Source organism: Erythrolamprus reginae, chromosome 10 (genome assembly GCF_031021105.1).
Source record: "Erythrolamprus reginae isolate rEryReg1 chromosome 10, rEryReg1.hap1, whole genome shotgun sequence".
NCBI classification, from domain to species: Eukaryota; Metazoa; Chordata; class Lepidosauria; order Squamata; family Dipsadidae; genus Erythrolamprus; species Erythrolamprus reginae.
The window spans coordinates 45,914,729-45,926,354 of record NC_091959.1 but is presented as its reverse complement, the minus strand read 5'-3'; the positions used below and the strand labels follow the sequence as shown (position 1 = coordinate 45,926,354).

Genomic DNA, 11,626 nt, shown 5'->3' with positions numbered 1-11,626 from the left:
CAACTTTGACTCTACAACCAAGGATTGCAAACCTTGGAAATGTGGATTGGCGCCTACACCATGTCAGAAACCAAGTCCCATCTACAGGATTCAGGCATCACACAAAACCAGGCCCTCCCCCCCACCTGTCCATAAAACCTGTGCATGAAACCAGGCCTCCTCCCACCTGTCCACGGTGTCCCAAAATATGGGAGGAGGTCTCTACAGCATCACTACTACCGAGTTGTTCGAAGCTTCTTCTTTTTTGGCCTTTCTGGTCGTTTGCCTTTCGCGCTCTGTTTTTGGAAAACCTTGGCTAAACCTCTGATGAACCTGGTGATGTTCCACAGGACCTGGCAACCTTCTATCTTCTGGGCGAAGGAGGAAGAATCTTGACCGCTTTCCGAAGGCGCGACGGGCATGGAGAGAAGGCCCCTTCGGCACTGGGCACACCGGATGTTGGAAAGGAGACCGGTTAGCGAGAGGGAAACGGTGGCTAGCTGGCGGGAGAATGGCCTCTCTTCGTCCGCGAGCCGGTTTGCCAAGGCCTTCAGCGCCCGCTCCATACGGACCACGGCCGCGTAGAGTCCTTGCAACAGGGCCTTCTCCGGTTCCTTCGTGATGTTTCGCCTGGGGAGCCATGCAACGGGCACCTCGCAATAGTTGCGCAGAGGGTCTTGTAGGTCCATGTGAGTCAGCTGGGTGCGAAAATCAGAGGGGCATAAAGTCATAAATCGTTGGCCTTCCGAGAGGAGCATCATTCAGATAGAGAACATCGCTGAAGATAGGGAACATCGCTGAAGATAGAGGAGGAAAAGAAGAAGAAGAGGAGGAGGAGAAGCAGAAGGAGGAGGAGAAGAAGAAGAGGAGGAGGAGGAGGAGGAGGAGGAGAGGAGCAGGAGGAGGAGAAGGAGGAGAAGAAGGAGAAGAAGAGGAGGAGGAGAGGAGGAGAAGAAGAGGAGGAGGAGAAGAAGGAGAAGAAGAAGAGGAGGAGGAGAAGGAGGAGGAGAAGGAGAGAAGGAGGAGGAGGAGAAGAAGAAGGAGAAGAAGAAGAAGAAGGAAGAAGACGAAGACGAAGAAGAAGAAGAAGAAGAAGAAGAAGAAGAAGAAGAAGAAGAAGAATTAAATTAAACAGTTCTACAAATGTCCCTGGCATATATATCTTGCCTTTGTGCTAGACAAATGATATACAAGTTGTCTAAGATAGTGATGAGATTAAAAAAAAATTTACTACCGCTTTACTTACGTAAGATTTGTATAAATCTCCAGTAGGTCGTTTCAACCACATGATCTGTAGCCGAATTTTCTGCAGAAAATCTGGATCCCTCGGACACCTGAGGCAGATGCTGGGGGTGGAATCCACCAGACTCGGGCACAAAAGCCAAAAAGCAGATGCTAAGACTGGACAGGAAGGTAGATAAGGAGTAGAAGATCAACCACTGTGAGCCACTGCCGAGAATTTAGTGCAATGGGACAAGGCATATAAATCCAATAAGAAAGAAAGAGAAAGAAAGAAGGAAAGAAGGAAGGAAGGAAGAAGAAAGAGACAAAGTAAATAGAGAAAGAAAGAAAAAGAGAAATAGAAAGAATGAAAGAAAAAGAGACACATAGAGACAAAGAAAAAGAAAGAGAGAAAGAGAAAAAGAAAAAGAAAGAAAGGAGGAAAGAAGGAAGGAAGAAGAAAGAAAGAACCCTTGGTGGAAGGTCTTAAGGGTAAAACGTATCAGGAAAGACTTCATGAACTCAATCTGTAGAGTCTGGAGGACAGAAGGGAAAGGGGGGACATGATCGAAACATTTAAATATGTTAAAGGGTTAAATAAGGTTCAGGAGGGAAGTGTTTTTAATAGGAACCCAAGAACAAGGAGGCACAATCTGAGGTTAGTTGGGGGAAAGATCAGAAGCAAGGTGAGAAAATGTTATTTGACTGAAAGAGTAGTAGATGCTTGGAACAAACTCCCAGCAGACGTGGTTGGTCAATCCACAGTCACTGAATTTAAACAGGAAATAGTATAAGGGCAGACTAGATGGACCAGGAGGTCTTTTTCTGCCGTCAATCTTCTATGTTTCTATCCATACAGCAGAATATCAAGCCCCGAGTCTGCGGAGAGGGGCGGCATACAAATCTAATGAATTATTATTATTATTATTATTATTATTATTATTATTATTATTATTATTATTAAAGAGAAGAAGCAAGTGAGGAGCAGGATGAGTCCTGCCAAGGGGTTGTTGTCTCTTTCTCTCTCACGCACACACAAACACACGAGAGAGAGAGAAAGGAAGAAAGAAAGAAAGAAAGAAAGAAAGAAAGAAAGAAAGAAAGGAAAGACGGAAGGGAGAGAAAACAAACAAGAAGGGAGAGAGAATGTGGAGTCATCAACCTACCAAGTTGAGCCGCGACCGCGGATGGCTTCTCCACCATTCTTCTGCAGTTGACTGACTGAAGGGGGGAGCCTTAGTTTCAGTCATCTCTTCCAGCTGGGCGTGGTCCTCCTCGCCCACACACACAAAACCCACACTCGCAGAGACGTCTTCGAAAAAGAAGAAGCAATCCAACGGCCAGGCAGGCGGGCACAAAGGGAAACACAACTCTGCCAAGCTTAGCATTTGAGTTCCCTGAGGTCAACACGGGTTACGAGAGCAAACGGTGACTTCTCCCTTCCGTGGGTGACCAGGGTCTTCGCTACTTGATGGTGACGCAATTCCCACCGGCGTTGACATCAAGGAATGTCAGAAAGACTTCTGCCTTTGAAATATGGATCATGAAAGAGGGGGAAGGTGAGGAACAGGAAGCGATGGCCGGGTGCATTGGAGAAGGATGGAAAGCCAGCCAGGTTTGGTTCTTCTCGTCTATCGCTTGTGGTGATGGTGGTGGTTGGCTTGTTTTTATGTGGTTGCGCCAACTAGAGTTGTGCTCTTAAGATGGGTGATCGCCTATGTCTTTTCTGTGAATGAATACTTTCAAATTCAGGGCGCCCAACTTGAGTTAGAGAATCGATTTGAAGGACTTTTCCATGCCATGAATGACATGACTTGGCTTGACTTGACCTGGCTTGACCTGGCTTGGCTTGGCTTGGCCTTGCCTGGCAGGCTTGACTTGACTTGGCTGGGCTGGGCTGGGCGGGGCGGGGCTGGGCTGGGCTGGGCTGGGCTGGGCTTGGCTTGGCTTAACTTGGCTTGGCTTGGCTTGGCTTGGCTTGGCTTGGCTTGGCTTGGCTTGGCTTGGCTTGGCTTGACTTGACTTGACTTGACTTGACTTGACTTGGCCTGGCCTGGCCTGGCTTGGCTCGAATCAACTCGACTTGACTTGACTCATCCAGGCCTGGCCTGTCTTGTCTTGGCTTGTGGCGTGATGTGACGTGACATGACATGACTTGATGACACAGTCTTATTTAAGCAATCATAGTTGCCCACCCAGCAAATCCTGGTGAGATGTTGACGATTGGGTAAAAAATTTGAAAGCAACTGTTAAGCACAGGAAACCTGGACTCAAGGCGGTTCAAATGAATGCAGGCTCATTACAAACTTATGCTCCCTGCGAGAATCTGAACTACTAACGGTTAAAGCCCTTTGGCGGTAGATAAAAAAGTCAAGGGAATTCAAGGTGGTTTGGACTTTAAATCTCTTGTGGGCGCCGAAGGACTTGAGACTGAGGAAGCGTTTGACTCCTAGTAATTATATGATAAGTTGATACGGGATTAATTAGGGTTTTTTAAAAAAAATATTTTTATTAAATTTCATAGACAAACATGACATAGATAACATGCAACACTTAGTGGAGCTACAGTCGCTCCGCTCAGAGTAGAAGTCATCTTTATATTTAAGCATTAAAAAAAATGAAAAGAAAAAATCTTGTCGTTGTTTAACACCGTCTATAAAATATTTTAAAATATCAATTATAAAGTGGTAAATAAGAACACATCTAAAATATTTAGCAACATATGTAAAAAATTTAAAATTCTAACTTAAATTGAGCTAAAATAAAAGGGAAAAAAAGGAAGAAAAAAAAGACGAAAGAATAAGGGTAGAAGAAAAAAGGAGTTCACATTTATATTGTTATATTGATTAATTCGTTTAATGGAGAAATGAAAGTTTGAATTAAGATTTGCATAAAAGAGAGTCCGGCACTGTTTATTTGGATGTCATGTAATTTTTCAGTGTGAGATGGGGGGGAAAAGATTGTTATTTAAAGGTCTTTGAATTGATAATGTTGTATAAATTCTATAGAACGTTTTCTCAAGGGCAAAGAGATGAGAGCCTCCATTGAATGATTAAGAGAAAAAGAAAAACATTATATATGTTTTGTTATAAGCGTGTTTTCAGTGTTTGCAATTGTGTATTGTTTTTATTTAATGTTGGAGAAAAGTAAAATTTTATACCTTCTGCCCTGGAGACCTGGCCCTGATGGTGTCTCCTTCTTTTAATAGAAACATAGAAGATTGATGGCAGAAAAAGACCTCCTGGTCCATCTAAGTCTGCCCTTATACTATTTCCTGTATTTTATCTTAGGATGGATAGATGTTTACCCCAGGTCTGTTTAAATTCAGTTACTGTGGATTCTTCCTTCCTTCCTTCCTTCCTTCCTTCCTTCTTTCCTTCCTTCCTTCCTTCCTTCCTTCGAAACATTGAAACATAGAAGATTGATGGCAGAAAAAGACCTCTTGGTCCATCTAAGTCTGCCCTTATACTATTTCCTGTATTTTATCTTAGGATGGATCTATGTTTATCCTAGGCATGTTTAAATTCAGTTACTGTAGATTGACCATGTCTGCTGGAAGTTTGTTCCAAGCATCTACTGCTCTTTCAGACAAATATTTTCTCACGTTGGTTCTGAACTTTCCCCCCAACTAACCTCAGATTGTGCCCCCTTGTTCTTGTGTTCCTATTAAAAACACTTCCCTCCTGGACCTTATTTAACCCTTTAACATATTTAAATGTTTCGATCATGTCCCCCCTTTTCCTTCTGTCCTCCAGACTATACAGATTGAGTTCATTAAATCTTTCCTGATAAAGTTTGATGCTTAAGACCTTCCACCATTTTTGTAGCCCGTCTTTGGACCCGGTTCAATTTGATCAATAAAATTTTGGGTCATGATCATGAAACGTCTATATTTGATATTATGCCCTCATCACCTCGAGGCTCGACTACTGCAACGCTCTCTACATGGGGCTACCTTTGAAAAGTGTTCGGAAACTTCAGATCGTGCAGAATGCAGCTGCGAGAGCAATTATGGGCTTCTCTAAGTATGCCCATATTACTCCAACTCTTCGCAGTCTGCACTGGTTGCCGATCAGTTTCCGGTCACAATTCAAAGTGTTGGTTATGACCTATAAAGCCCTTCATGGCACCGGACCAGAATATCTTCTGGACCGCCTTCTGCCGCACGAATCCCAGCGGCCGGTTAGGTCCCACAGAGTCGGCCTTCTTCGGGTCCCGTCGACTAAACAATGTTGTCTGGCAGGACCCAGGGGAAGAGCCTTCTCTGTGGGGGCTCCGACCCTCTGGAACCAGCTCCCCCCTGAGATAAGGATTGCCCCCACCCTCCTTGCCTTTCGTAAACTCCTTAAAACCCACCTCTGCCGTCAGGCATGGGGGAACTGAAACATCTCCCCCTTGCCCATGTTGTTTTGGTGTTTGATTGATTGTGTGCTTGTTCTTTATATATATTGGGGTTGTTTTTATGAATTTCTTTACTTAAAATTGTAATTGGATTGGTGGGTATTGGATTTGTCACTATGTACTGTTTTTTGCCACTGTTGTGAGCCGCCCCGAGTCTGCGGAGAGGGGCGGCATATAAATCCAATAAATCTAATCTAATCTATAATAATTTTTTTTTTATTTTTTAAAGGGAAGCCCTGCCCTCCATCCTATTTCCAGCTGCTGAGCCTCCATGGTAGCAGGATATGGGGTCCAGATCTTCCTCCTTTCGGGGGTAAAAATAAAACATTATTTTCCCTTCCTCCCTCCCTTTCTGAAGTTTGCAGACTCAGTATTGGCAAGTACATTCCTAGGAAGGAGATAAGAGGCGGAAAGCAGAACTTTCTACCCAGAACTGGGTATTAAAATAGGAGCTGCGGCTTTGCTTAATCTTCGGGGCCCTTTTCCTAGATGTCATCATTCCCGCGTGACTCAGTCGAAACACCCAAGACCAGAAGAAAAATGAGGGAAGGAAGGACAGGAAGGGAAATTCGACAACAGAAGAGCCGAAATAAATTCCCAGGGCCCAGCAAATAAAACTTCTCCAGAGATTACAGATAATGTCCACGACTTGCCGCAATTCATGGAGTGACTGTGCAGAGTTGCTACAAGGGCCCTGAATAACACTGGGGAACAATTTGTAACACAATTTCTGTTGAGGTTTTTTTCCCTGGGCACCAAAAAAATTGAATGTGTGTCTAGATGGAATTCCTTGCATGAGGCATACAAATCTAATAAACTATAAACTATAATAGAAGAGAATATCTGTAGCTCAGCGTTGATATCAGGGATGATGATGATGATGATGATAATAATAATAATAATAATAATAATAATAATAACAACAACAACAACAGCAAAACAACAACAGCAACAGCAACAACAACAACAATAATAATAATAATAATTTATTAAGGAAAAATTTTACAAACTCCTGTAATAGGTGGTATTTGCACCGCAAAGACTTGCTAAGATTTACCCCAAACTTAAAGATACCTGTTGGAAGTGTAAGAAACACTTGGGAACCTTTTTTCATATGTGGTGGTCCTGCTCTAAAATCCAAAGTACAGTGATACCTCATCTTATGAACTTAATTGGTTCCAGGACGAGGTTTGTAAGGTGAAATGTTTGTAAGATGAAAAAGGGGTTACTGTACACTGAGAGCATCTGCACCAAAGAGTAGAATTCTATTCTACTCTACTCTATTCCCCAAATTAAGAATATCATCAGTGCTAGCTAGTAAGAAGTACAGTTTGATATCGGTTTATATTCAAGAGGCTTGCTGGTTAATTTTGGCAATGGAGTTGGCCTTTGAGATTCCGAGGTCAAGAATGCCCGGAAATTCCTAGAAGTCAGGCACCCTCACCAATCAGCCATCAACAGACACATAGACATTAACAACATCTGTAGACTCTGCAAAATGTTAACTTAGGCAAACACAATACAAAATTAGGCCTTTTGCTCCCTCTGCTGGTAAAGATATAGAAACGTAGAAGATTGATGGGAGAAAAAGACCTCATGGTCCCTCTAGTCTGCCCTTATATTTCCTGTATTTTATCTTAGGATGGATCTATGTTTATCCCAGGCATGTTTCAATTCAGTGACTGTGGATTGACCAACCACTTCTGCTGGAAGTTTTTTCCAAGCATCTACTACTCTTTCGGTCAAATGATATTTTCTCATGTTGCTTCTGATCTTTCCCACATTTTTGTAGCCCGTCTTTGGACCCGTACTATTTCCTGTATTTTATTTTATGTTTATCCCACACAGGTTCAAATTCAGTGACTGTGGATTGACCAACCATGTCTGCTGGGAGTTTGTTCCAAGCATCTACTACTCTTTCAGCAAAATAATATTTTCTCCCGTGGCTTCTGAACTTTCCCCCAACTGACCTCAGATTGTGCCCCCTTGTTTTTGGGTTCACTTTCCTATTAAAAACACTTCCCACCTGAACCTAATTTAACCCTTTAACATATTTAAATGTTTCGATCATGTTCACCCCCTTTCCCTTCTGTCCTCCAGACTAGACAGATAGAGACTATATAGAAGTTTGGGAAGGCCAGAAACGGGCTATTTCCGGCCTGCAGAGTGTATGGCAGGGGTCCCCAAACTTTTTACACAGGGGGCCAGTTCACTGTCCCTCGGACTGCTGGAGGGCTGGACTATATTAAAAAACTATGAACAAATCCCTATGCACATTGCACATACCTTATTTTAAAGTAAAAAACAAAATGGGAACGTACTATTTAGAGGGGCGGGGAGTCTGAAATTCATATACCGTATTTTTCGGTGTATAAGACGCGCCTAGATTTTAGAGGAGGAAAACAAGGAAAAAAGTATTCTGAACCAAATGGTGCAATATTATATTATTTAATAAAACACCAGTGTAGCAGAATACTTTTTACAACCATGTATGCTGTTTAAAACCATGTACACTTTTTATAAACTTCAAACTTGACAGCTTTAAGGCTTGTGGACTTCAACTCCCAGAATTCCTCCTTCAGTCGCAAGCCTTAAACTTGCCAGGTTTGAAGACCCTTGCACTCCTAACTCAGGGGGTCTTCCAACTTGGAAGTTGGTCTTCAAACCTGTCAGGCGTCTTGCTTCAAGCAGGGGAAGCGGTGGCGGCTCCTCAGATAAAGGCTTCTTCCAGCGGCGGCCAGCAGCGGCTTTTCTGAGCGGTCAGCAGTGGCGGTAGCGGCTTTCCTATTTTGCAAGCCGGTGGGGGCGGCTTGCGAGTGTGTGGGGAGGACAACTGAGATGGCTCTCATGGCAAGTGCCACGCTGCTCTCTTTGGCGGCTGGGAGGGGAAAGGTGGACGCTCTCTATCTCTACACGCAAGACAAACCTACCAAGGGAGAGAGACACTCTGGCAATGGAGGATTGAAGCTCCGCTTTCCCCCATGCCATGAAAGCGTTAAAATTAAGAAATAAGGAAGACACCAGCGACAAAAAATTTTAATGAATGGTTTACAAAAAGGAAAGAAAATTAAAATTACTATATAATTTAACATTTAAAAAAGGAATTTTTGAACAATACAATTAAATTTATTATATATTTATATAATATCTATATAAAGTATTTTTAGAATATTAAATATTTAATACAGATTTAACATAAGAAAATAGTTATTTATAGATAAGGTAACAATAACCAAGTAAAAGGACACCAAATATTCAAGCCAGAAAATGAAAATATTTTATATAAATTTTATTGTATATTGATAATTGTAGTAATAATAATAATAATAATAATAATAATTATTATTATTATTATTATTATTATTATTTGTATGCCGCCCCTCTCCGAAGAGTCGGAGAGAATGGTTTATTTTTCCCCCTCTTAAAGTATAAGTTTACATATTATTCAGAATTTTTTGTTGTTGCGATTTTTGTTGTTTGGTATTTTTGTATTGTATTGTCTTTTTTTTGTTATATGTATTTTTTTTAAAGAAACTTAATTAAAAAGTATTTTTTAAAATACATTTTACATTTTTTATTTGATTTGTAAAAGAAACCACAACTCTCAGAAAGAAAACACAACTTTAAGGTTGAACATTTTAATATCGCAACAGGTATCTCTTGGTGAAGAGATGATATGAAAGGACATTAAGGAACTACAGGAATTTAAAATAGGCAATATCTTGTCTACCATCAGCATCACAGCTACTTTACAACAGTGTAAGTAAAATTCAGCTGCATTCCAAAAGGTACATGTCAGAATATTATAAGAATATATATAACAGAATATTACCAAGCATCAGTCGCCATTTACAGATATTTCAGGAATAAAGATGACAAATGTGTGTGACAAAAGAAACCACAATTCTTGAGGTGAGGGCCACATAGTGTGTGTCGTGATTAACATTTACCAGTCAAAACAACATACATTTTCAATCACAGCCCAGGCTAAAATTATTCTAAGGTGGAGAACTAGAAACCTTTTATCAATAACTGTTAAATCAGCTATAAATCAATAACTGATACCTAACATTAAAAAGGGCCTTTCAGGTATTTCCCCCCTGGTTCTAAGAACAATGGCCATGGCTCAATTTATGCCAGGCAGAAAACTATAAAATCTATTATAAATCAATGGCCATTAAGATGTTTTCTGGTTCTAAGAACCAACATTAAGCCAGGCAAGAAATCTACTCAGCATTTCAACGGCCACATCTAGAATTAAAAAGGGCCTCTATCTATCTATCTATCTATCTATCTATCTATCTATCTATCTATCTATCTATCTATCTATCTATCTATCTATATATCTATCCCCCTCTATAATATCTATGTATCTACCTACCTACCTACCCACCTACCCTACCCTACCTACCCTACCTAACAGATTTGGCTGCTACTGAACTTATTTCTAAGAATCTGAAGGAGCAGGACTGGTGAGCCAAAAGGATCCTTCCGGTTTGAGACCATTTGGGATCCACAGGGACTGGGAGAGCCTTCTCTCTGAGCGCTCTGGACCCTCCCAGTGTGATTCACCTCCATCGCTCGCTCAGGGACCATTTGGGATCCTCAGGGACTGGGAGAGCCCTCTCTCTGAGCGCTCTGGACCCTCCCGGTGTGATTCACCCCCATCGCTCGCTCAGGGACCATTTGGGATCCTCAGGGACCGTGAGAGCCTTCTCTCTGAGCGCTCTGGACCCTCCCGGTGTGATTCACCCCCATCGCTCGCTCAGGGACCATTTGGGATCCTCAGGGACCGTGAGAGCCTTCTCTCTGAGCGCTCTGGACCCTCCCAGTGTGATTCACCCCCATCGCTCGTTCAGGGACCATTTGGGATCCTCAGGGACCGTGAGAGCCTTCTCTCTGAGCGCTCTGGACCCTCCCAGTGTGATTCACCCCCATCGCTCGCTCAGGGACCATTTGGGATCCTCAGGGACCGGGAGAGCCTTCTCTCTGAGCGCTCTGGACCCTCCCGGTGTGATTCACCCCCATCGCTCGCTCAGGGACCATTTGGGATCCTCAGGGACCGGGAGAGCCTTCTCTCTGAGCGCTCTGGACCCTCCCGGTGTGATTCGCCCCCATCGCTCGCTCAGGGACCATTTGGGATCCTCAGGGACCGTGAGAGCCTTCTCTCTGAGCGCTCTGGACCCTCCCGGTGTGATTCACCCCCATCGCTCGCTCAGGGACCATTTGGGATCCTCAGGGACCGTGAGAGCCTTCTCTCTGAGCGCTCTGGACCCTCCCGGTGTGATTCACCCCCATCGCTCGCTCAGGGACCATTTGGGATCCTCAGGGACCAGGAGAGCCTTCTCTCTGAGCGCTCTGGACCCTCCCGGTGTGATTCACCCCCATCGCTCGCTCAGGGACCATTTGGGATCCTCAGGGACCGTGAGAGCCTTCTCTCTGAGCGCTCTGGACCCTCCCAGTGTGATTCACCCCCATCGCTCGCTCAGGGACCATTTGGGATCCTCAGGGACCGGGAGAGCCTTCTCTCTGAGCGCTCTGGACCCTCCCGGTGTGATTCACCCCCATCGCTCGCTCAGGGACCATTTGGGATCCTCAGGGACCGTGAGAGCCTTCTCTCTGAGCGCTCTGGACCCTCCCAGTGTGATTCACCCCCATCGCTCGTTCAGGGACCATTTGGGATCCTCAGGGACCGTGAGAGCCTTCTCTCTGAGCGCTCTGGACCCTCCCAGTGTGATTCACCCCCATCGCTCGCTCAGGGACCATTTGGGATCCTCAGGGACCGGGAGAGCCTTCTCTCTGAGCGCTCTGGACCCTCCCGGTGTGATTCACCCCCATCGCTCGCTCAGGGACCATTTGGGATCCTCAGGGACCGGGAGAGCCTTCTCTCTGAGCGCTCTGGACCCTCCCGGTGTGATTCGCCCCCATCGCTCGCTCAGGGACCATTTGGGATCCTCAGGGACCGTGAGAGCCTTCTCTCTGAGCGCTCTGGACCCTCCCGGTGTGATTCACCCCCATCGCTCGC

General features: G+C 44.0%; 1 protein-coding gene across 1 annotated transcript in view; it reads right to left on the bottom strand.

Annotated features, from left to right (window-relative positions):
- Positions 1-215: 215 nt before the first annotated feature.
- Positions 216-11,626, bottom strand: part of LOC139173150 (uncharacterized) — a 33,108-nt gene continuing 21,697 nt past the window's right edge. Inside the window, exons 3-4 of the mRNA XM_070762743.1 lie at positions 1,226-1,346; positions 216-677 (exon numbers count right to left, since the gene is read on the bottom strand). Coding sequence (XP_070618844.1) covers positions 216-677; positions 1,226-1,346 — 583 coding nt within the window. The remainder of the gene's footprint in view (positions 678-1,225; positions 1,347-11,626) is intronic.